This window comes from Anomalospiza imberbis, chromosome 8 (genome assembly GCF_031753505.1).
Source record: "Anomalospiza imberbis isolate Cuckoo-Finch-1a 21T00152 chromosome 8, ASM3175350v1, whole genome shotgun sequence".
Taxonomy (NCBI): Eukaryota; Metazoa; Chordata; class Aves; order Passeriformes; family Viduidae; genus Anomalospiza; species Anomalospiza imberbis.
The window spans coordinates 20,096,700-20,122,896 of record NC_089688.1 but is presented as its reverse complement, the minus strand read 5'-3'; the positions used below and the strand labels follow the sequence as shown (position 1 = coordinate 20,122,896).

Sequence of the window (26,197 nt, the reverse complement as noted above, 5' to 3'; positions counted from 1 at the left end):
AAGGTGATAGAATCAAGTATAATTATGCAATGTGTTTTTCTGCAACAGAGGGATCATCCAGAAGATCTGCAGAGATGGACACTCATCTACAAGTGGTTCAAAAGGTGGTTCTCTACTTCCACTGATAGATGGGCTGGATGTGCAGATGGGCACTACAATAATTTGGTTGTATGAACTTCAACAATCCCTTGTGGTTGATTTTTTCCCAATATTAACAACCTGAGTGTTGAAGCAATCTCCCTTCTAACATATGCTCACATACATATACCAGAATCCCATCACCAGAAAAAGACAATCTACATGTAAGCTTTATGCAGCTAAGTCCCCCACACTGGGCCTTAAACATTTGATCAAACACATAAACTGCATTCAATACCCAAAACCAGCTTAGGTGTCCTTTCCTGAGGCATACAAGCAGCCAAGCAACTGTACAAGAGGGAAGGTTTATCTATTTCCATCTTTTCATTTTAGTTTAAAAAAATCTGTTACCAATAAAACCCACATTTTTTAACAACCAGGCTGCTTCATCTCTTCTAGCATCATATATAATGCTCTTGGAGTAGCCTGGCAAATCTTAACATTCAGAGGAAACAGATGGCACTAACCCACAACAGAGAGGATCACAAAGATGAAAGGAAAGCACATTGGTGAGGTTGTGAGGCAGGAAAAGTGGTGGGGAAAACAAACAAACAAACAAGAAGGCATTAAAGAGCTACCAAGTTGGATTAAAAGGAAGACAATTTAAGAAATCTTCCTCTGCTAGAAAAAGCCTTTAGCAGCCATTGATAAGAGATACTGCCTTCAAAAGCAGCCAAATTGGATCTCTGGAAGTGCAGACGCCAATATAAAAAACTGAAAGGAAGAAAGAAAAAAAAGCATGTACTTACTATTGCTCCCCTGCTTCCCCCTTCACCTTTTTAAAATTTAAATAGGTACAGAAGGGACTTTGAGATATCAGCAAGCCTCCAAGGCAGCACCAATACCAACTGCTTGTACAGCTGGTTCTGAGAAACCTAACAAGGTGATGTGCAAAGTGACAGTTCCCACACTCTGGGACTCCTCTGAACCCCACTGCCTTTGCTGTCTCACACTTCACATCAGGCATTTTTCCCTCCACTTATATTCACTCAGATCACAACTAAATCAGGTCTAGTTTTGCAGACCTTGTACGTTCTCTCAGTGGTTTTTATTCCTTTCTGTTATTCTATACATGCTATTAAGAGGGTGACACATTAGTAACCCAACCTGGCAACTGGGCTAAAGAGCTGAGCAAATTCCCATAGGCAAGAACTAAACTATTAGACGAGATTGATGCCTCCTGGAATTTAGTCACACATTTGCCCAGAATATTATCACTACAAAAAGAAAGCTTTTATTAGCTGTTAAACTGCCAACCCAAGATCTTGCAAGACAAAAGTAATTCAACAAGCTTTCAATTTGGAGCAGTTTTTTTCAAGGTAGAACAGTAGCATTGGCAAAACTTTTAAATATAAAATGCTACTTCAGCAACTTTTATATCCAAACACTATATGTGTTTGAAAACAGCACATCAGGAAGAGCTAATTACAATAGCTCTTAAGGAGACAAGGCAATTTTAAAAACAACAGAAATATGGAAATAAAAATGAAATCATTTTTTGTCATTACATTTCCTGTCATGGCATGACAACTTCCCCACATAAATGGGAAAATAAAACAAAAACCAAAATCTCAACACAGACATCTAAAAAAGTGCCCCAAATCCTTTCCTTAATGTCTTTTTCAAATTATTTTACTCTGAATAAATAGAACTAAATTACACTAGTGAAAAGACAGTCAGATGGAGAGTAAATCGTACCAGACCTCACAGATGACACATTTTTGTATGAGACAAGAATGAACAGTGGAAGCAGATGGAACATTTGTAGCCCAACAGGACTGCAAAGTCACTGTGCAGAAGAGCTTTATGAAAAACAAAATTCCAGCATTTCACAAAGGGGTTCCATTTAACTGCCTTTAGACTACATTTGTTTTATAGAAGATTGGTAGGGATCCCAAAACAACACTTCAGTGCTTCCTTATAGAGATCACACACCCTCATTTATTCCCATCTTCCTTTTTCACCTGCCACACTTCTCTCCCACTGAGGTCACTGAGGCTCTGGAGTTCCCAAGAAGCCCTAAAGACAGCTCACCACCTGCCATGTAGGTGACTATGCATTCATGCTGATCACTCAGTCCTTGTTACTCAGCTAATTAGAAAGGAGCACATATTCAAGAGAAGCAATGACTGCAAAATGTATGGCTACAAAAGGTATTGAATATTAGCAAGAGAAAGGATGGAGGACACCTTTGAGTTAAATTTATGCCACGCTTCCCCTACAAATTACAGTATCAATTATTTTAATAAGGTTCTGTAGATGAAAGTTTATAAAAATTCTTGTACTGTTTAGCTCAGTATGAACTAAAAAAATTACTTTATGTCGCTAATTGATTCTAAACACTATTTCAATTAAGAGAAATTTCATTTAGATCTAGTACAGAAAAAAGCTATACCATTTCCCCTCCAAAAATGCTTCCAATCTAATATTTGCATCTTGCTTTTGTTTAGCTACTCTTTATACTCAGATCTCTCTGAATATTTGAAAACTGCATTCCTCAACAGAAGCCTAATCTGAACTTCAAGAGCATTTATAATATAAACATGTTTATACACATGTGCAACTCTGTATGTACACAAGCATAATGCCATTAATGACACTAAGAGATTCATAGTAATTAGGCATTTAAGAGTCATCTCTTTTACCCCATGAATTTCGTTATTTCAGAACTAAGTGTTTTAAGCTGGTGGTGATTTAGCCTTGCAGAACAGAACGGTGGTGGCATTCTCCCCCTGTGCTGCCAGCTGAGCAACACCTTCCCTCAAAGCAAAGAGTGCCCTCCAACATCTACAGAGAGCAGCTCAAGACAGGCAGGCAGGAAAATCCCCAGTTTCAAAAGGCTGTCATGAGTAAACAGGAATAACAGCTGAAGTACAGTTGGAAGTGCTGCCACAGAGGATGAGGAGCTAGAGACAAACATCCCCCAAAAACTTCCCTTCTCCCCTGCAGCATGTGAAGTTTTGCATTGCTGCTGGCATGAGCACACATTGTCTCCCACCTTCAAAAGATTGCCTACATTGTCAGTGTGAAACTGAGCTCTGAGTAATAAATCTTAAAGATTGTTACTATGTCTTCACAGGAAAAGAGAAAAATGCTTATGAAGCAATGTCTTTAAATAGAATGTGAAGGTTGGATTTGCAGACTCAGCAGAGAATGCTTGGTTTCACAGAAATTAAACATGGACATGACAAGTATTATGATTTAAAGACATTATATAAGTTCTCAAAATTATTCCAAAAAATACTGTGATGAAGTATCTTTTGGGAAGTTTTATTTATTTTTTTGACCCAAATCACAGCCATTCCAGCACAGAAAAGAATATTTCTTCTTGAACTAATTTTCCTCGGTATATTTCCCCACTAGAGGGAAAAGGTAATGAATGACACAGGAATTACCTAGTTCTAAATTTTTCAAGTTTAGCTACATACAAAAAAGGATTTCAATCACAGAAAGTAATCTTTAAGCTTGTGTACTTGAATATTTGCTTTTATTCTCAGCTCTTCAAAGATTTAAAAGCAAAACCCAACCGGTTTCACAGTACAATAATTCTAGCTAAGGGCTCTCATTGATGGCCAAAAATGGTGTGGCCTTGCCTAGTATAGAAAAGAAGGGAAAAGAGTTGCAGAAGAGGAAAAATATATGGGAACTTATTCAGACTGTGGATTTGTGCTTAATTTCATTTTGCATAAATTGCATATTGATGATTTCAGGCTTATTTAAGTCTTTAAACAGTTAATATTTGAATAAACCCATAATATTTTAAATAGTGCAAATGTATACGTATATATAGTTTTGGTCCATCAGTTAGCTATGCTGATATGTTAATCATGCAACAGGACTATAGCTACAAAAGATGATTGGTTTTTTTAACTATTAGAGTACATAGCTGCTGTAAAAATTTACAAGAAATTAGACAGGAAAAAAGTTCTTTTCATTATTTTCATCAAAAAGAAATCAGAATAAAAGACATCATTCATTTAAGATAAAAGCAAGTTGTCCCAAAATAGTGTAACTTTTTGTTTCAGTTTTTCATTCCCATCTTTCAAAAATCTCTGTTAGACTGTGTAAGAAATGCTACTATATCTTTCATCATAACTGTCAATTTTTAAAGGTAACTCAAAATTCAATCATAGTATCCCATCTTCACAAATATATTTCTATTGCAGTTAGCTTGCTGAAATGCCCATTGTAGAACAATACATTCTGAGACCAGAATTCATGTCAAACACCTGTACTGTGTAGACCTTATTTACACAGAGAGACATGAACAGCTTCCTCTATTTTAATAAAGTCTTTAATTAAACAAAACACTTCTCCTAGTTAATTATTTGATTTCCCATAATTTCATGTGCCGTAAGAAAATGGGGTTTATCTGCTAACTATAACAACAAAATCTCCCCAAAATATCACCTCACCATTAACATGTAAGACTAAGAAAAGGACAAGCAAAGTCTTACGGGTTTCAAAAGCTGGCCTTTAAAGCCAAATGTTAAACACCTTGCATCTCATCTATTACAAATTTTCGGTTCTTCACATCTATTCTTTGCTCGCTGCTAAACAAAAAAAACCACCCTGCAGTTTTCAGCTATACACAGTCTAACTTACATAGACAAAGTAAGTCTTAGCGCAAAGGCAAAAAATTTTAGAGAAGTTCATAAGTAACCCTAAAATGTCTAATACAACACAGTAAACAAAAATGGACATTTCAAAACAGTTAGCATTTCTCAGGAGTCGACAGACAAATACTCTGCTTTGATTTGCACAGCTCAGTTCATCATTCTGCTGGTGCTGCCTGACACCCTGTCCCCCACCCTCCTCACACAGTAACTGTCTTCTATTCTGCCAGGTTTTTTGCATCCTTATGTTCATGACTGGACTTTTAATTTTACTTTTATTTCCTGACAGAAAAAAAAGCAATAATCCCTCAGTGAAGTGCAGTTTTCATCATTATTTAGATGTCTAAACATTCTCCCAATTCCCATCTACATAATGGAAACCAACAAAGCAAACATTGTCAGTCCATGTAATTGTATGCTAAACTTGTAACAGCTCATCGCAACAGGAAGAAATATGTCTGGAGAGATATCAGAAATCAAAGTTACAGCTTTAACACGCACACACACCCACAAAAGAGGGAACGAGAGAGACTATTCTGTAGTATTTTCCATAGCAGGCACTATGATGGTTCCAGTGAAACACATAAAGCCATTACAAAGTTAATATAAAGAATCAAAGGTGACTGACTTATGGAAAGCATTCTCAGAGAGTGAACATGAGCTTCTATGCAAACATTACACATATTTATGTCTGACTGTGCAGCTACACACACAATCGATGTAAGAAATAATATTCTACATGGCAATATAAATCACTAGACATTAACTACTTACTGTTAAGAGCCATGATATTGTCTGTTCCTGGATGATGGAAGTTTATTCCCATACGCCCTGCAATGTAAGTAAAAGCTATTTTCAATGTTTTTATTTCAAAATTGAATTAAATTCATTAATATGGAAAATTTCTAAAGGGAATGAACAGTCAGGGTAGCCGAATCTTCCACCTATTGAAGACAACTTCCCAAGAATACACATCTAAAATATTTAACACCACCATACCTTCAGTAGTAGGTACTTAAAATACAAACAAAGAAGCAATTATTTTAATACATTCCTTTACTTTGCACTAAGAAAGCATTATGCTTACCCTTTCAAAACAAGACCTCAACTTCAACCTTGCTGCAGTTATGCCATTTATAGTTGGCTTCCAATAACGAGTACAGCATTACAAAACTACATTTAACGGGTAAAAATAAATCACTATTTTTCATACTACATGCAGCACCAGAAGCTTTCAAATTAACAGACAGTTGGAGAGGGAGTTCTTACCCTGGTTTTGCATTCCTCCCTAACGATCTCCCATCACCAATCACTTGTGGTAAGACACTGGGTTGAAAGGAATATTGTTCTCAAGCAGTACATTCATATGCACTTTGAAAAATAGATATTCTTGACCTAAAGCAGACTTAGTCCAGAGAAACCTACTTTTACTGTTAGAGCAAGAAATAAGCCAACAGCAGCAGTGCTGCTCAGTTAGTTTTGGATACTTTTGAACTGAGCTGAAGTATTAAACCTCACCCTGAAGATGCTTTGTCATAGGACTTTTTAAATTAAAGCACCCAAGAAAATCTGCAAGCTGTAATTTGTATTGGTCCTTACTTGGAAAAATATGTAAAAAGATAATTATAGTCATGTAAAAATTTATTTCAATTAGGTAATGTAAGCAACTTTATGTATATAATGTAATTCCATTTAATAGGCTTCTCCTATCTCTAGTCTGTGGCTAAGTTTGGAAGCTAAGGAAGAGGTCACATTTCTGTGGAAGAGGTTACATTTCTTCACTACATGGACACTCAAATATGGGAGCTCAGGATCCACTCACTACACTGAAAAACCAATAAAATGGTTATGTTCCTGTACTTCTGCAAACCCAAATTTTAACAAACTCTGGCAAAGCAGAACTAAAGCCAATCCTCTCCAACATTTTTAGTTGCTATTGATAATTAAAACTTTCTATTTCCAGTCACAGAAACTGCTGTGCTGTAATGAATATTCTTTCTGAACAGATGCAGCATGAAGTTTCAATACACTTCTGAAACTAAGTCATAAGCAGGTTAAAAAAAGTTAATCAATCTTTTCTTCACATTGAAGTTTTCCAATTATTTTAGAAAAAAATGCCACCACAATAAGGCTATGACGCGAAGAGCACCTCCAGAAAGAAGTTAGGAACAAGGTAAATAGAATTTCCATTTTTACTTTCCAACTCCTTGAGGAAAGCTTTTTAAAGAGATGATCTTCATTAACCACTTCACATTTCCTAATTACAGACATAGTTCTCCTATACATATTTTCACATTAATCTAGCACTGCAGAAACATTAAAGCTGCTATTATTTCATTCAGTATAACCTTTGCTCATACACTTCAGACATCCCCAGATGAATATTAATCCCCTTTTCCTTAACAGTGTATTAATGAGTGTGAGGTTACAGGTATTGCTTGAAAAGAGAAAAGGTGTCTTCACTAATGTGTACTTTAAAATTAATACTTGGAAGAGAAGGGAAAAAAAACCAACTATGAAAAAATAGAGTAAAATTTGAATGCATAATGCTTGGATGGCTCCTTCTCTTTTCCTTTGCTGAAGCTGAAATTCTGCTGTTCGACCAACTTCAGAAATAGAATCCTATCTGTGACATCTGGGTTTGGTTTTTTCCTCCCTCCAGGCTGTCACTGGACCAGGTGCTGCTTGTGTGACATTTTGTCACCTGCCCTTGGCCTGCTATTTTTAAACAGCTCTTGTCAGCTATCTTTTAAGAGGAGCAGAAAATACAGAGCAGCACAAGCAGAAGGACATGTTCTCCCACTGAGCTAAGCCAGCTTGCAGGTTAATTCTGTACATCTTCAGAGGTCCCTCGTGCAACTCTACAGAAACAGATTAATGGAATCCTTTCAAAACTCACCTGTACTAAAAGCATTCAAAAGAGACTGGCAATATACCGATCATGAAACAACAAATTAATTATGAAGACTTATACAGCCTGTCATATTGGTTGCAATGTTTTAATATTTTGTTGCTTGAAACCAATTATTCAATTGAAAAAAGAGACCATCTGTAGATTACAAGACTGCATAATTATCGAAGGAACAAAGAGAGCACAGAAAGGAAATTATAATTTTTTAATTTAAAGGTGCAATGTAGAACTGTGAAATGTAGTTAAGAATATGTACTTTCAAAGACCTATTTAGGTGAAACACATAAATGACTACTGGAAAACAATCAATTTTAGGAAAAACACATGTATGTTACCTGAACATTTACGAAATCTATATAAGCACATATTTCTAATTATAGTTATAAAACAAAATCTCTAGATGAAGAGTTTACTTTTCAAGAATATTAAGTACACTAAACAGAAACGTAGGGAAGTTAAGAGCACAGAAGTTATGGATTCCAGCAGTTCGGTGAAATCATAAATAGAAACCCTTCCAGTAACAACGTCCCCAGTACTTGTATTCAGTATACATCTGCCATTTTCAGTCTGCCTGACTTGGTTTCATAACTATTTACTGAGTATATTTTCAATTACGTGCTTTTATAACATACACTTAGAGTGCTGCAGTTAGGCTAAAACAATAATCCTCTTTTATGTCTTTTCAATTCCTAGTTTAAAAAGAAAAACATCTAGCTGTATACTTCTTGCTCTTTAAACACTTCAGAGCATAAATGAAGGCTTGACGATTCTTGTAGAGCCCAGGCTGCACTGTTGCTTATCTTACATCGTTAAGTTTCTTAAATTATCTCCCCTAACAACATTTGGAGAGACTTTTCTAGCTGGACTGCCTGGGTGCTCTGCTGCATGTGCAATATCATACTTGCCACGGCAGAGAGCCCAATTCCTGTTTAGAGCCCATCCTCTCTTCTGTATTGTACTGGAAATGAGGTGATAAATGGAATTTAACTTTACCTATTATCGTAAAAGTACATACCGATCTTGAATGAATTCTGAAATCTTCCTAACAACTTCAGGAAGTATATCCTTCCCACATATGAATCTTTATTGATTCTTTTGCAAATGAACTTTTTTTAATGGTCTAGATAATCTTGAGTTACATGATCAGTTTAGAGAAATAATGCTGTTCCAGAAATAGTAAACATAAGTATCAGACACAGTTTTGCCACTATTGCATTTCTTCTTTTATTAATTTACTCTTCCTAAGTGCTTTATGGTATTTTGAACTTGTGTAACCCTAATCAGCATCTGGATATGAACACTCACATAGTGAAGGACTGTTAAGATTACATTACCTATTCTAACCTTTCTTATGTTACAATCAACATTCAAAGAAACAATGTTCTTTGCTTATATATTGAGTAAAACTTCTTGCACTATTATACCTCATGATTTGCACCAAGATTGACCACTTATACCAATTCTGCAACTTGTGTTGGGCATAAGATTTGCTAGAAAATAGCAAAGTTGGTCTGCTTTTGACCTGTCCTGAACTTTCTGGGAATGAGAACTTCCTTGGAATGAGAACTTCCTCTCAACATAATTCTTAAGATCACTGTTGATATCAATTACAATTTATGACTATATAATCCTGTGGCAAGGTCAAATGAAACTGGCAACAGGACTAGGTCTGCTCTATTTCTTTAGTAATAATACCTCCTTTATCACTCTTGTCTTTTCTATCATTTCCAAGTTACTGCCAACAAAAGGCACTAAAAACCAGCAATATTTATTTGGATAGACAGGTAGCAAGTGGGGTAGGGTAAAGTTTAGACCCAGAAGAGTGCAAAAACCAAAGCACAACCAGAATATTACCCCAAACATGTGAAATAAGATTATTCATCTGACTCCCATGTATTTGGGAGACCAGATAACAGCACAACCTACAACTCCACACAGCCTCCCTCATCTCCCCACACTCCCAGCTCAGCCATGAGTGTGTGCTCCAGGATTCACAAATGGCTACAAAGCGGGAAGCACATGTGCATATACAAGAATTTTAATAGTTTTTACCTGAGTAGACCTTAGACCATTCTCTCTCCTTTTCCCCAAAACTACAGACGTGTGAAGCTATACTACATTAACTCAACAGATGTGCCCATGACAATTTCAACACCAAGAATGTTGTATGCAAGGGTCCACAAAAAAAATATAAAAATAAAAGGTAGCTCTCTGAAGAAGGTTATTGAGTTTATTCTCTCCCCTCTTTTTATGTATATTTGCCATTTGTTCACACCCATAATTTAAACACCCACACTTACAGATCTTTAAAAAAATTAAAATACTGAGCAGAACAAAAGTGCTATTGTTTGCCAGAAGGGAAATATGAAGAACTACTACTGTGTTCACATGTATATACTTTAACTGTGCAAAAACATACTGTGGCAATGTGAAGAGAAGTGTATAATTATCAGATATGAATATCAGTAGTAAAATTTCTTCCTATCACTGACTAAGCATATATATCCTACCAGTAGGGAAAAAAAAAACAGCATAAAATAAAACAGCATATACATTACAGTGAAATACAGACTTTATAAGTAAATTACATTGCTCCAATAAAACACAGCAGTCTTGTGCGTATTTAAGTAGTGCAAACATTTTTAGCTTGAAAACAGTTATGTTTTCAAGATAATAGTACTTTGAAATCAAGACTTGAACTTCAATTTTGCATTACTCTTTCTTAAGTGGTAGACAAGTAGTTGTACACATATGTTCATTCTACATGGAGTTCTAGAACTGTATTCAAAAGAGCAATATTGGCATTTTGCACTGGCGTGTTTGGAAGGACTAAAATTAAACAATAACAAAGCAGACTTTACCATCAGCAATCTATACTAAAATATACAAAACCCTCCAAACAGTAGCAAAGTGAGAAAGAAAGACAGCAAAACAGCTTTACATCTCTGTGAGGCCAGTCTTCACTAGCACAATGAAAAAAGGGAAATAAAGAGAAGGAAAATTTGCTGTCTCTACAAGCACTTCTTAAACTAAATAAAGCAAGCAAAAAACCCCACCACTCCTGACCAAACAGATTCAGCAGGTCAAAGACAAGGACATGCTGGTTGCCAGCAGCAAATCAGGAAGTATGACCATTCTACAGGATTGTTGCAAAAGGCACTTCTTTAAAAAATATGAACCATTTAATGACCATATTCCGTCCTGAAAAAAATATTAAAGAGGATTTTTTAAAATAAGCAGAGTTTCAAATGGAAAGGCAACATACTCTCTTTCCTTCCAAAGGATCAGCATGAGGGGCCTAATTTTAAACACAAATACACGTGCAAGCACATCTGTCTGCTCACTCTGTTTTCCATGAGCATTTACAGAAAGGCATCGAGATTTTGGAAAATGCTGGTACACTGCACGTTTTTCCTCATGAAAGTGCTGCAAAAAGCTCCAACAACGTAGCACCATTTCTAGCACTGAGATGACAGCCTCTGTTCTATTTGCATGACCTTTGTGTTCAGCTGCCGACTGCAAACACAGATATGATCCATTCACCTTCACTTTTCTTAGGTCATGTGGCAAACTTAGTGCTCTGCTTACAAAAAGCTTAACAAAATCAGGTGGTATGTACTGAAATGAATGGAAAACAAAGTAGAAAAGTGAAGGTTTATTCTGCATATATTGCAACAGTCTTAAGTTGCATGTAATCTTCAAACACTTGGCTGTCAAAAATGTGAGTAATTTAAATGTAAACAAGAAATCCTAAATTTTGCTTAGTTTTCATATGACCTGATAGAGTTTTTACAAAAGTTATGAAGTAGTAACCCAGTAACTTCAGTTTTGTGTTTCACAAATAAATGGGTGACATTAAATACTGAAAATCAAGATAAAAAGTTTCCCCACAGACACTATTTCTGCCTGTGAACTGTTGTATATTTATATTCAACATCTTGATCTCTACTGAAATATTGTGACATAATCAACACATGCTTTGTGTATCTGTCTACAGTATGATATCCATTAAAATTAAGTATATTAAAGCCTACTCTTGAAATCCCCCTGTGCATGTGTTGTCTCCAATTATTTATATCTGAAGTTGTGTCACACTGAAGTCGTGATACTTTAAAAAAACACAATTTTTGTTAGGTGGGGATTTGTAAATTACAAAGTTCGTTTCTGTTCTGATTTAGAATAAAACAACAAACATTACTGTTATCTAGTGTAACAGTAAATTTGAAAGAAATACTTTAAAGGGCATGATTTCTTTCCTCAGTTTTATACTTAGTTTCATGACCTGTCAGTAGCACATGTGCACAGCATATGATCTAACACAGCTGAAATATTTTATTTAATTATTTAAAAATAGAACAAAAGCAGCTGCTAGTTACTTCTGATCAAAACATTTTTATAGATCAGAATACCTCTGTTTGTGTTGTAATGCAATAGTTTGACACGGATAAACATATTGCAACAGTGCCATATTACACCACAGACAGGAGACACTTTTATGTAGGAAAGAAATGTTCTGGTCAGTGATAAGTGCCATCTACCCATATCCATTCTGATAATTTACTTTTGCCCTACACCTTTAGTCAAAGTAGAATGTAAATAAAAAAGGTTATAAAATACTGCAAATACAACCTTTCCTCATTAAAGCAAAACTGCTGCTCATACTTTTGTAGTGTATAATATACTTTATTGGCCATTCAGAAAATAAATAAGACTGTTCAGGAAAAACATCTTAGGAGATACTGCACATTTCTGTCAAAGAGGCCTTGTTATGACTGACATGGGGAACAGCTAGATACCCAGGGCTGTACACTGTAATTTGTCATTAACCAAGCAAAGCTTAACAATTCCTTTACTCAACTTTTTCCCTCTTTGTTTTTCCTCCTTTTGAAAGAAGGAAAGTATTTATGAGTCTTGACTGAAAGAAAAGAAAAATGTTGAAGCTGATCTTGATGGTAGAGAAAGCAGGTATGGAAGTCTGCCAAAGAGTCTTGGGACAAACGAAAATGAGAATTCCTTTTCAATTAATTTACATTCCTTAAATCTCAAAGCACAAAAATGGCAAATTATTTTTAAGGTTGCACAGTTCTCAGACTATGAGGACAGAAAGCCAGGAACATACAAAAGGATTCCCCCTCTCTGTAAGAAAAGCTGAGAAATCAGTTTTAGAAACAAAACAATAGCTGACACTGAGCACCTTCTTGCAAGACTGGGCTCATGATAAAATGAAACTTAGATGGATATGCTGGTAATTTAGGTCCAGAAACCTCAAAGCTAGATTTCACATCTCTTTTACAACAAGAAATACACAAAAATAACTGAGTGATTGAGCGACCCCGGCTGTCCTCACTGGAGAGCACCAAGCCAGCCTGCCAATCAGACTGGCTCAATTGTAAGTAACTCATCATTGCAGGAGTGAGGATCAGATCATTTCTGGTGCACCAATAATCTGCCAGACTTGCTCTGCTCCACACTTGAAAGCAATAAAAAAGTCCCTCCCCAAAAAATGTCAGTTAATGACACGTCCTCTCAAGGTCAAGTGGATCATGCCTTAAAAGAAGGGATCTGCTTTGGTGACCTTGAAATTAACCCAGTTTCCACGGCCCGCAGGGCAAAGCCTGGCCATACCTCAGACTGAGAAGGGTATGAAGCTTCAGCAACTACAAACAAAAAACTCTCCCTTTCTCACCTCGAGCTTCTCCACTACCTCCTATGAACCAAACAGAGCATGAGGAACTCAAACCCCAAAACAAGAACAAAATATCCCAGAAGCATTTCAATTTGTTCTTCCCATCAGAATCTTTTATGGTTAATCCTCCCACCCACATTCTAAACAAGATCTCTCATTCCATACCCAAGAGAATGATTTTTTGTTCCAAGTATCTGCTGGGACATGAAGGGCATATATGCCAAGAAAGATGATGTTCCAAGCAAAGTTGCAAACTTCATATAAACTGCTTGCAATATTTTACTCATTAATGAGTATACAGACAGTACTTCTAAAAATAAGTATTTTCTGGCAGCAGCAGGTTGAAATTATTCTGAAACATGGACCTGTTTCAGGCTCTGTAACATGCATTGGAGGTCCTAATAAATATACAGTTTTTCTATAATAAAATCTTCCTGTATTTTCAAAATCAGAGGATTTTGGTACTCATCCTTTTCATACTTTCCACTTAAAAATTTGGATGGTAAATGTATGGCAAACTGACCTGTAAGTGCTGCTAACTGTGATTGTTTGAGAAAAAAGGGCTCATTTACCAAAAGAAGAACAATTTTTAAAAGTCATTTGAAAGCCATCTCATTGCTTTTATTTTAAATTAGGATTTTTGTATCTACAGAAGAAATAGTGCACAAACCTAAGAGAGGACAATCAGATGCAAGAGGAAGTAAAGATTTAAAAGGAATAAACAGTTTACTATGAAATACAGAGGTGGTAAAATGAAGAGGAACTAGCTCAGAGAGATGGTTAAGTTAATAATATTCCAGAAATTTCACACAAGAGGCATTCACATGAGGTTTTCTACAAGGAACTGAAAAAATTAGGCTGAAGTACATAACCAATATATTAAAAAAGCTTCAAGGTGGCAAAAGCCGAAAATTTGGCAATGACTTAAGAGCAAGCCAAAACAAGCAGAACTGATCACTTACTTTCTGAATGTGGTAATAGACTAAAATGCCCTGCTACCTTAAGGGGGAGAGTCAGAGAAGAGTGGAATAAGTAAGAAAAAGCAAATGAGTTCAGAAAGTGAAATGTGAGGAAGGTGCAGAGAAGGACAGCATTTGAAAACCTCCTGCACCATTGTAAAGAAAAAGTAGTGGGATGTACAGGAAAAGAGTCAAGACCAATTTTCACAGAAAAAGAAACAGCAAAAATGCAGTAAGAAAGTGATGCCAGGACTGAATCAGTTTTTGCAGAAGAATGATTTTCAGGAAAAGGATTCACCTAAATTAGTAACATAGATCTGTTTAACACAGAGGAAGGCAATGCCTCTTGCAAGGGAGAATGACCATGTCCTGAAAGAGCTGCTCCTACAGATATTCCCAGTCACACTGCAGTGTGAAAACAGGGGCAGGGAAAGTGCACAAGAGGCCAGGGCAAGGCTGGGGGCTGGCAAAGTCAGCCCTGTACTCAGATGGAAGAGAAAAAAGAAACACAGGGACAGCAATGGTATCAGTGGGGGGAAGAACCCATAGGCAGAGACACAGGGAAGTAGCTAATAGAAAAGCAGAGTTCTCTAACAGCTGCTGACTGGAAGTGAGCTCACTGGCAAGGGAGGAAGGCCAAAATGGGTGAGAAGCACTGAATGGGAAAATGAAATAGTTAGAAAGAGCACATCCAGTCTGAGACAGAAGCCTTTGTTAGAGCAAAAGTAAAGGCAATGTTCCCATTGTCAAATCGAAAAAAATCAATTTAAACTTTACATAACATCCAACTTCAATAATTAATATCCACTCCAATTTCTAACCCCATCTTTTTCAGTTTTCCCACACTCAGATTCATGTGAAAATTCATTCTTAAAAAATTAGTCTCTATTTGTATATGTAAATAAATACTGAAAAAAACCATAAAAATCATGAGAGTTTTAACTAAATTACAATGAATCTAACAAGATACAATAAATACTTAACTGTATTTACTTGCAATTTGAATTTTATTTAATGTTCTAATGCCAGCCACGTGAAACATATATCCAGTAGAAATGTCAATTTTGTTGAACTTGGTTTTTTAAGTTCAACTTTGACCCTTTTTCAGAAGTCTATGATCAGAATAGACATGAGACTGTATTCCTTGACATTTTAGACAGATGGTTAAAGACACATGAAGGCTATGGCACAGCAAATTTCAAGATAACAGTGGTACAGAAGCCAGTTTGGTTGGGTTGTGAATAAAATCTGTACCCAGAAGAGATGGTAAAAAAAGGCACAATACTTTTAACCAAGAAAAAATATTTTTACAAATGGAGAGGAGAGTAAATGAGGCAGTCATGACATCAAAAAGCATGTATATAAGCATTAGCAGAAGAAGTGCTATACACAACTAAATTTCTTCTTTGTGTTCTGACTTCTTAGTATTTGGGAATCATTTCTTGTTCAATACTTCCTTGGTATATGGCTTACAACTATCCTCAGTCTTAAAAGTCAGAAAGAATGCTTATCAGCAAGAATGTGTACCTATTTTTAAACACAACCAATGAAAGATAAAAACAAAGGAGGGTGCAGGCTGATCAGGAATTCAATGAAATGCTGCCACACCTTTTACTATACTATCAGCCAAGTATTACAAATGGTTTCATCCTTAATGCCAACACCTGGTAGAACAAACAGAGTTTAACAGCATAAATAATCAAAACTTTCCCAGCACTTAACAATATCTAGTATCTTTTGACTCCCCCTAACAAATTGAAATCCAAATTAAGATAAATTTGTTCAAAAGAAACCACTAATAACTATAGACAATAACCTTAATATAGTGGTTGGTTTAGGACCAGTGCATCCTAGCTGATAATCCACACTTAAGTAGAACCTTTGAAAAAGATGTTGAATGCAACAATTGGACTCCAGTTGCGTGAAACATTTTTTGAAGTGATGGCAGCAAGAGATCTTGCTCTACAATTTGTTGATACAATCTCTCCCACGTTTCAGATATGCCAGTCAGATAATACTATGACTATACACTTAGAATAAATGGATACACATTTCACCTAATCTTGCTAGTAGAGAAGTTTATCTTAAGATGGGAAACAGAAATTTCACAAAACTGGAAACTCATTCATTAATAAAAAGTTTATAGAAATACTGAAAAGCTGATTTTTGTTTAAACACCAAGCAAGCATGGACATATGAATATTCCTAACCTGTAAAATGATTCCTCCACATTATATCAGCGAAACTCATTGGTGGGCCACTGGGAGGGTAGTGTTTACCTTTCAGAGGCTCATGATCAGTCCTTATCATATCCATTAAGGAATTTTCCAAAGAGTGCAAGTTAAAAGTGTCATAGGGCCTATTCCGGTCCTAGAAAAAAGGAAAAAAAAAGAAGAAAAGAGAAGTGTTATTGAAAAACTTAATTTTCTAACATAGACTCATTTCTTGTTATATAAATTCCAGAATCCAATTCTACATTACTTCTTGATAGAACTTTCTATAAGAAAATATAAATATGTCTACAATTGTTTAAAATTATACCCTTCATTTTGCAACTGCTGTTTTTACCAGTACAGCTATGCAAAGAGGCTTTTAAGTATTTCTAAAAATATACATACAAGCAACAGCTAATTCTAAACATTGCCATTTAAATACAAACTTAGAAATAAAGCAGTATTAATGGTTACACTGGAGAAATGAAATTGTTTCAGAGAGACTCGGTTTACAGCTTCATCATCTGCTTTCTGTCACTGTGCTACCTTAATATCAGAGCAGAAGCAAGCAGTGCTCAAGATACCAGCAGGCACCTTTGTGCCAGAAAGTACCAATTAATTCTTCAAATGTCTAACATTAACCAGACAGGTTTAAGGAAAGTACACTAGGTGCAAGAAAAAACAGAGGCAAGCTAGGATAACACTTCCACTGTAGGGCACTCAAAAAGCTGCGCAAGGGCTGGTCTGTATTGTTTGAACCTCCCATTTTAAATTCATTGTAGTTCTGCTTCTGCTTTTGGTAAGGAAATGGGAAAAAGAAAAGAAAAGAAAAACAAAACCCAGAGTCAGTCTTTAGCAGGCCTGCTAGAACAACCAGTTGCAAAGTTCAGGAACAATTCCATAGAGGAAACAATTTACTAGTGCCCATGTATTCAGAGTACTGTAAAATGTACAGTGCCCATGTATTCAGAGCACCATAAAACAGTATAACAGAATTGCCCCTTGTAGTCACCCTGTTCCTAAAAAAAATTTATTTGCCTACTCTCATCACTATCATTAAAAAAAGGGGGGTGTTGTATACTATATTATGCGACAGTTTATAAAGAGTGGTATACCATTCAACCCTGTAAACTGAAACCTTTGTTGCAACATGCCCCCAAAATTCCGGGAACAGTGTTTTTCACAAGATGGTTACTATAAGATATTCTTGCTTGCAAAACTAGTATTTAAAATCCTCAGAGGAAAAGCAGTATCCATAGAAAAGGTAATACAATTCTGTCTTAATAAATATTATTTCTCTTTAACCATCTTGTTCTTAGGTTGTCTTTAAATAAAACTAAAGCCAAGAATACTGGTATAAATTAAGCTTTCTTTTAATATTCTTGTTCTGGAATTAAAATAAATAAACATCATTAAAAGCTTGCTGTTGCATAAAACTCCGAAATACAGATAACCTTACTGTCAAAAATCTCATGCTCCCACAGTGCCTACTCTGAACTGAAGACCCAATTTCCCTTATCCAACATGCTAATGTTGTCTTCTCTGTAAGTGGACTACCATTATTTTCTATACACATTTATTTAATCTATTGAGCATTTCTGGCAGTCAAACATGATGTTCAAAGAATAGCACTTGATTTCTGTTAGAAGCTATACTAAGTACTGAAGTTCAAATGAGCTCACTCATTTTCAATTGCCTTTGTTGATGATTCTTGTCTTCTACAGCTGCTTAGAATTCCATCATTTGTGTACTGTATTTAAAAGAGTACTTGCTCACCTATCCAAATGGATCAATACACTGAAACATAAAATAAAATGTATGTCCAGCAAATCCAAAGTACATCCTCAAAAAAACCTCCAACCAAACAAAAATGTCCTAAATGTTTTTGGACAAAATGGGGTTGGGGTTTCTTTCCAAAAAAGAAAACTTTATTTGGTTAAAACAACCCACTTCTTAGTAATATGCACTGGTAGAGAAGAGTTTGTTCTATTTCATAATCACATCCTTAAAAAAAATGCAAGGGTAAATTGAAAAGCAAAAACACTAACTTTGATGAAAAAATCCATTCTAGTGATGTATTAGTGAATTGATTAAATAGAATCTATATAATTCCTTCCAAGAAAGAATTTTTGTTGGCTTTTTCTATTTGCATCTTTTAGATACATGTACTGCATGTAAGTGAAGAGGTCAGATGCTTCAATACCTAATTACAACATCCTTTTGAAGAGAAAATATGAATGCAAAGATATAGCTTATATCCTAAACAGGGGTAAGGAAGTATTTTTCAGTCAGATGTGTGCCCTGATCTGGTTTACAATACAGCCATAGCAGAGCTGAGCTGGCAAAACCAACACTGGCAGGCGAGCAAAAGGGCAGGACTGTTGCTTTTGCCACAATGGTAGTTTATTCCAGCTTCAAACATTCCTGAGATTACAGTCTTAGAGGTCAGAAGGCGTGAGTTCAGAAGAGGACACAGCCTACAAATTGAATTTAATTGCCCTTTATTAACATATGTATGTTATATTTTAACTATGCTACTATAGCAGCAAATCCCTGGGAGGTCCTGCTTTGTTCTGTAACCTTCCAAGGAGCTGTCTGTGCACATGGACTCAAATGGAAAAAGGGAAAAATAAATTGTAGCACGACAGCAAGGCTATGCAGAGCAGCCTTGTTAGAATGCTGCATCTTCCTAATCTTTTAAGGGGCACACAAATCTGCAATATATTTTCAAGATTAAAACAGACCTACATTAGACACAGGAATATCAATTTAACCAAAACCCTTTACCAGGCAATTGTAACACTTCCCATTATAGCACTTGAGCAAGATATATCTAGTAAAAGAAATTTTAGACTCAACAGATTTTACGAGTATGTTGTGGTAGTGCTTAAGTATAACGCATGCTGACTACAGACTATGCAGTGTGGGTGATAAAACACAAGTAAGGGCTACCATTCTAGCTCCTAAATAAAAGGGCTATTACCATTTTCCTCAGTAGCTTTCATTTCAGTAACAACTCATTTGTACTCAGGAGATTTGAAAACTGTTTTCTAAATTCAACAATTTGTTTCAAGACGACTGGTGCTTCTGCACACACACACAATTATGTTTCCTCATTTCTCAGCATGAACAGGCTCTCCGGGTTTTGTGAGCTGACACTGTTCCAGCTCCTGGATTTGCCTTTTGCATTGTTTCCATAGGCCACCAATCTATTGCCAAACAATCCCAACAACATAAACAATTCATAAAGGTCCTTAGCAGCACATGAGAATTTTGCAAGAAAGTTTTGGGACCAGGACCATGAACTAAAATCAAAATACATACAAAACACAGAATGATAAAGCATAATCAATAACTTGGAAAAGAAGTTTTAAAATCCAGCCAGTCTGGAAGATTTGCTGGGATATCTTCCTACAGAAAACAAAGCTCCTAAGACCTACTTAGATAAACTGCATTATGGATAAAAGAGAAATCTCCAGCTACCAGGCACTGCCTTTGGCTACACAATAATCATTAAGTCAGCAAAAGATTAAGTCCAGCCTGCCCATGTTGAATTGTGTTTCTGCTATGTGCAGACAGCAGCTCCTTCATTGTTAGCTGCTGGTGTATATGGCAGCGTATTTCAGTTTCCAGAATTCTCCAGACTTGAAAGAAAGAAAAACAGTTTAGTAATAAGAGCTCTTTGAGAAGAGATGAGGCCTAAAACTTTAAATCCCAGCCCTTCATGGCTGTTATCTATACATTCATCTATGCCATGGATTCCTCAAAGTGGACATCAATATAGTGAAAAACCACAAATGCATATCGGGATCAGATTTTGAAGGATCACAAAGTGAAATGGACCTTTAGTTGGAGTTGGGTCTCAACTTTCTACCTCTAAATATCCTACTTGTAAGTCTGATAAAAAATGTCACCTAACACAGTGTCTATAATCTCTAAATTAAAAAAATAAATCAACACTGAAGAGTAACTGCCAAAAATAATTGCAGAGTAAAAACACTAAAATAAAATGAGAAAATACAACTACGTGCATTTTATCTTAATCTTACACTTTTGCATATGTATTATGCTAGTCTTTAATTACACAGCCATGATAATGATTCAGAAGTCTCCATCCAACACACATAATGAACAAGCTCTAGGAATGAATCAAAACAGTGCTTTGAAGAGACCTTCTTATCTCTAGGACAGCTGCCTGTGTTGCTTACTCCAGGAGATGGCTGAGTTATATTAAGTGCATCAGCAAATTCCAGGAAGACAAAAGTAATTTTGCAAGTTATCTTATTTATGAAACAAACATTACTTAGCAGTACTAAAGTACTGACACATTTGTAACATTTGAAATAAAAAGAACTTTTTCCTATTTGTTGTACCCTGTAACATGGTAGGCTTTGTTCTGCTCCCTTCAGACTCACAGCAGGGGCATGTAAGGGCAGGGCATACCCAGCACTACTTCAGGTCTCTCCCAGTAGACACACAAACCATGTCTTTAATGCTGAGAGGGAAAAATAAAGAATGGGAAAAAAATATATGACTACATCACAAATGACAATGTCAAGACCAAATCTACAGCTAGGACCATAACAGGTGAGAAGTGGATCTTAATACAGCCTGATTTCCTCATTAACTCTCTCAGCTTGAACAGGTAGCCCAAAGTAACTGGAACTAATGAACTAAAAAAGGAAATGACTGACCTATCCCATGGCAGAGACATGGGAGAACATGCATCTTGCTCCAAAACCTGATAAAAATTTTCTTCTGACTCTGCAGAAGATTACAGCAGAAAAGACACTTGACCATTAATTATTAAAGAACAGTTAAAAAGTGACAAGTTTTACCCTAAGAATGCATGTCAGCAGTCTGACAGTGCCCAAGCCCAGCTATCATCCATACTCAGAATCCTTAACCATGAAACACAGGGTTGCATGTGTTAAATCCTTGTTGGCATGGTCATCTACATCTATAGCATAAAATATACATGGAGTTGAGAGACACCTCTCATCTGCGTATTTTTTACTGTGCAAGCAACAAATCCTCAGGTATCTGGACCCTCCCAAAGACACAATTCCCTGGGTCTACATATTTCAGTTCACTGACTTCCTACTAAGCTTCCTGTATTCTGAACACTATCTCACCTTCAGTAACTTATTTTAGTGTTCTTAATTTTCATGCTGCCCTAGATTTTTCAGCTTTCTCCACCAGTATGTGGCACAACACAACCCAACTCTGCTGAGCAACAAGATGGCTTCAACTCACAGAAATATTAACTGTTTCCAGAACACCACAACTCCAGTGAGGCTCCCAGGAGTCATCCGAGCCTGTGACATGACACGTAGTATTTTGATCAGAACAATGAGATCTAGGGAACAGCCAAAACACTTATGGCTTAAACAACTTTCCTATCAATGCAAACTTCTTCACAGGGATCACTGCTGTGTTATTTTATTCATCCACAAACTTGGATTTGGCTGGACAGGATTGCTAAGCGTTGCCAATGAAAGTCAATGGGAGCACAGCTTTGAATAAATACAGGGTAAAGTGCCAGCCCTGTTTCAAACTCACTCTGTTCTAGCACCTGCAGCACAGGTAATTACTAAGAACACAAGGAAAACAAGTTTGTCTTGTTTCAGTATCTCAATTCAAAATAGCAAAACCAACAACTGCAAAAAAAAAAAAAAAGTATTCTGAAGTTTAGCTTGGGACATGCACAACATGCCATGATGGTGCACATGAATGATCCCATACAGCATGCTCTAAGTGCTCGCTGGGCAGTCCTTCACTTCTCACAGCTTCAGGTGGGATGCAATCCCACCTGCATTCTCAGGGAAGTTAAAAAAAAGTCTTTCAAAATATAGGAAATCTGAGGAATACGGTCACATGGTAAAGTGAAATTATCACTGTCAAAAAAAAAAAATTGTAAATAGCATTACTTTGCAGCTTGGTGCTGGAATGCTGCCAACAACAACGTGAGTGACAACCCAGATAGGTGCAGAACTAGAAACACCAGAAATTTCAGTAATTCTTCCTTATATTGGATTTAACAAAAAAATGAAATAAACCAAAACAAGTAAGAAGACATAAAATGTAGGTAGGATGGAACAATAGGGTAAATTTGTCTATGCCCACAATGAGGTATAGCTAGTAACACCAAGTCTTACTGGAATTTTATTTGAATTCCACTTTCTTTTTTACCTTTCCAGTTAATTTTGGGTAGCAGTAAAATAAGGTGGATTTATTGTGTTCCTTTACTGGAACAAATTGGGCAATGTTTTCTGTTATTGTTGCTCTTGGAATGTGCACAGAACACATCAACTTCTTATATATTAGTCTTTTCTCAACATGACCAACTGTAGCACATTTTATTTTCATAGGTGTTTGGAAGTTCACTGGGCAAAAGGTGAATTTTTTAAAGCCTATTTAAAAGGCTTCTACAAAAAAAGGAAGATTAATATGCATATAAAACAATATCTACCTGTATAAAGATTATGGAAAAAATTTCCATGTAATTTGAAAAATTATATTTCAAAACTCTAGTTAGTATTTAGTCACTTTGTCTGTGTTATATAAGCTTTTATAGTTAACATGCAAGAACTCGGACTGAATCCAAAAGCCTTGAAAACTTGACCTACTCAAGCAATTTTTCCACAAAGAAAGGTAAAGTTGTATTCAGATTTTAACACCTTATAAATTCTGAGTTCTAAAATATTTTAGTGAAATGTCAGTAATTTTTATTTTCAGATTAACTAAAAAGCACAGAAATATGAAGAGATACAATCACAATCAGTATTATATAGAATTACAAAACCTAATAAGATTATATTATTTGGTTCAAATGTCCCTTTACTTTGCAGCTGAGATTCCCTTTTTGCACACCCTTAATGTACATGTTCAAAATATTTAGAAGAAAGTTCAATCTTTATAGCTGTCAGACTTGGCATCATACCCACTAAACTTGACTATCCTCTCACGTTCCTGAATATTCAATATTTGCTTGCAAAGTGGGGGAAGAAAATAATTCAGTTTACCCTGCATTTTCCTAAAAACAGCTGATAACTTAGTTCTTCTTCCAATACATATTTTTATAATATGCCAAGCACATTATTCACATGAACACTAGTGTTATTTCTCCATTCAACGACAGTCAAGCACAAAGAGTCAACTGCTCCAATGGGGAACACCATCTTATACCTTGCTTCCATCTTTGCAAATAGAAATATCATATAATACAATTAATATTTCAAGCATCATCTTTTGCCATGAAAACAATTGAACAGCGTATTTCAAAAACCCAAACAAAAACCCCACAACAACAAACAAAATATCAAGAATCAACAAAACATCTATTCTTTTTGCACCCATTACACTACTGTTGGGAATGATCTGCAGACAGTACAACTGACTGAGCACTCAGTGACAGGATTTATGTTTAGTCATATTTTGTTCAATGTGATGCTTTAGATAAAAATCTGCTCATCAGTCCTGCTGCTGAATGCATCTCAAAAAGCTGATGTATCCACTTTCTATTATAGTTACTGATTCCAGTAACAAACAGTTCTAACACTTGTAAAATATAGGATTAAAGTAGTTACACCCAAGATGACCATCAATTCACAAAAACAAGCAAGTGGAAAAAAAATGTCAGCAGTAAAATTTATAAGCCCATTCATTATACCCTCGAGCTATTAAAATGACATAATTTAACTGGTTCATTGGCCTGCTGTGCAAGAGTTCAGCACTGATTAAGTTACCTTTGGGCTTCTACCTCTCTGTTCAGTAGAACGTTGCCTGTGTCCCACAGCAAGGAAAAAGTAACATTGACCTAAGAACTCCTTGCCAGACAAATCAGCACAAGTGCAAACCTCAAATCACAAAATGAAAGTACTGCAGAGATACAAAGGAGGAGGGAGTACTGAGGATGCTACAGTGCAAAAGGATCAGAATAATCCCATTCTGCAGGCTGGACCACAGAATGTAAAAGACAGTGGAGACATGTTGTAAAAGGCAGCGTTGTCTCAAAGATTTACAGTCTGTCTGTGGTATGAAAGCCTAACGAGACAAAATGGGAGATAGAAAAGAACACAAGTAATCACTGTCAAACAGATCTCTGAGCACCATTGCCCAGTAGCTTCATTTACTATGGCCACCAAGGAGACTCAAGGATGTCTCTGAAACAAGTGGTTTTATCTATAGTTACTGATCATCAGTGACAAGGTAAGAGGGGAAAAAAGTGTAACTGAAATATTTAAGCCTGATGACAAATAAAATATTGTCTCTCCCCCTAAATCACAGTGCTTTTAAGAAAAATGTGACTAACATAGCATTTAACTGGCACACTCCATGTCACACTCCTGTTCCATTTCTGTTGTGCTCAGGAAATAGTGCCTCCTGACAAAAATCTTGTAGGTGCCAGAACTCCAGTAGCTATTTCAACAAAAGAGAGATACCACATTTCATCTGCTCACACAGGGCAAGATCTTCACCTGCAGGTCTGGAGAACTGTTATTAGAGAGGACAGTCCTGTTCCATTTCAGAAGAGGAAATGGTACAGCGGGGATCATTGGCCAGAAGGCCTGGGAGGGAACAGGGGCTATTCACCAATATTTACACATAGGCCTAAAGCAGGCCAGAAACACTGGCAATAAAAAACAGCTCCCACAGAAGACAAGGAGGTGATGTCACCTTCGCAGTGCCACGTCACTTTGCATCCAGCAGGATTTAACAAAAAAATTTAACCTGTTAGTTGCAATATACTTTTAATTACTAAGTACTTACCAATTACTCATGTGAACTACCCAAGTCCTAACTTTACACGACTATATAGCACAATTAATATGCATGATAAGTTGTGGCACACAACCACCCACTCTGTCTTCTTCTTCCTAAAAGGATTGAGAATAGTCAGGTAGCAACTCTTGTCCATCCTGGGACTTTATCAAGGACATAATCAATCACAGAATCCCAAACTGCCTCAGACACCTTCATGTAAGGGAAATAAAACTACAGACTTTCTCAAGCTGTGCACCTACTTCTAAACATGAGCTGAAAACTCCTGCATAGCCAGTGAGATACCAGGCAAGCCCTTTCCTAAAGTGTCGTTATATCAGAAACTCTAATTTAAAAATATTTGCTATTACATATTTGATCATCAGCAAAATTACCAAAGGCTGCATATATGCAACAGAACAGGCAGGAAACAGCAGACAGTAGCAATCCAAAGAACACTTGTAACATCAAGCTCCACTTAGAGGAAGGAAAGACAGAAGCAGAGCAAAAAAATCCCAGTCCAAAATTATGTTTTAATTAGAAGCAACTCTTCAGCTCTTCAGGTCAATTATATGCAAGCAATACCATTTCAGATTAAATTTTATAAACAAAGGAATTTTTCCAGTGGCAAGTACTGAATCATACCACATATGAAAAAAAGAGTTCAATTTAAAAATAAATTCAGAATTAATTTCTTAAATATATTACCTTCATATGGTAATAAAATAGTAACTGAATCACGCTATGCGTACTTCCATCTTTTATTGCCTAAGAGACTTAAAGGCATAGAGGACATGAGGATAATAATAACTAACTATATAATGTATAAAATGCCTGAATGCTTATGTTAAAATTCTTTAAAATAACCAGAATAAAAAATTCTTCCCCTTAGATAAGAAGAGGCCATGAGC

General features: G+C 36.1%; 1 protein-coding gene and 1 long non-coding RNA gene across 12 annotated transcripts in view; one reads left to right on the top strand and one right to left on the bottom strand.

Annotated features, from left to right (window-relative positions):
- The window catches only part of CPEB3 (cytoplasmic polyadenylation element binding protein 3), an 80,944-nt gene that overhangs the window by 35,699 nt on the left and 19,048 nt on the right, over positions 1-26,197 (bottom strand). For 6 of the 10 annotated variants that reach the window (XM_068197692.1, XM_068197695.1, XM_068197694.1 and 3 more), the window contains exons 3-4: positions 16,521-16,680; positions 5,529-5,585 (exon numbers count right to left, since the gene is read on the bottom strand). In XM_068197692.1, the coding sequence (XP_068053793.1) occupies positions 5,529-5,585; positions 16,521-16,680 (217 nt within the window). Of the gene's footprint in view, positions 1-5,528; positions 5,586-16,520; positions 16,681-26,197 lie in introns of those variants that run through there. The other 4 variants (XM_068197696.1, XM_068197698.1, XM_068197699.1 and 1 more) reach the window with 3 other exon arrangements.
- The window catches only part of LOC137478120 (uncharacterized), a 31,671-nt gene continuing 5,525 nt past the window's right edge, over positions 52-26,197 (top strand). The window contains exons 1-4 of one of the 2 annotated variants that reach the window (XR_011001412.1): positions 52-104; positions 6,863-6,927; positions 18,683-18,792; positions 19,648-19,903. This is a non-coding gene — a long non-coding RNA (uncharacterized lncRNA). Of the gene's footprint in view, positions 105-6,862; positions 6,928-18,682; positions 18,793-19,647; positions 19,904-26,197 lie in introns of those variants that run through there. The other variant, XR_011001411.1, reaches the window with a different exon arrangement.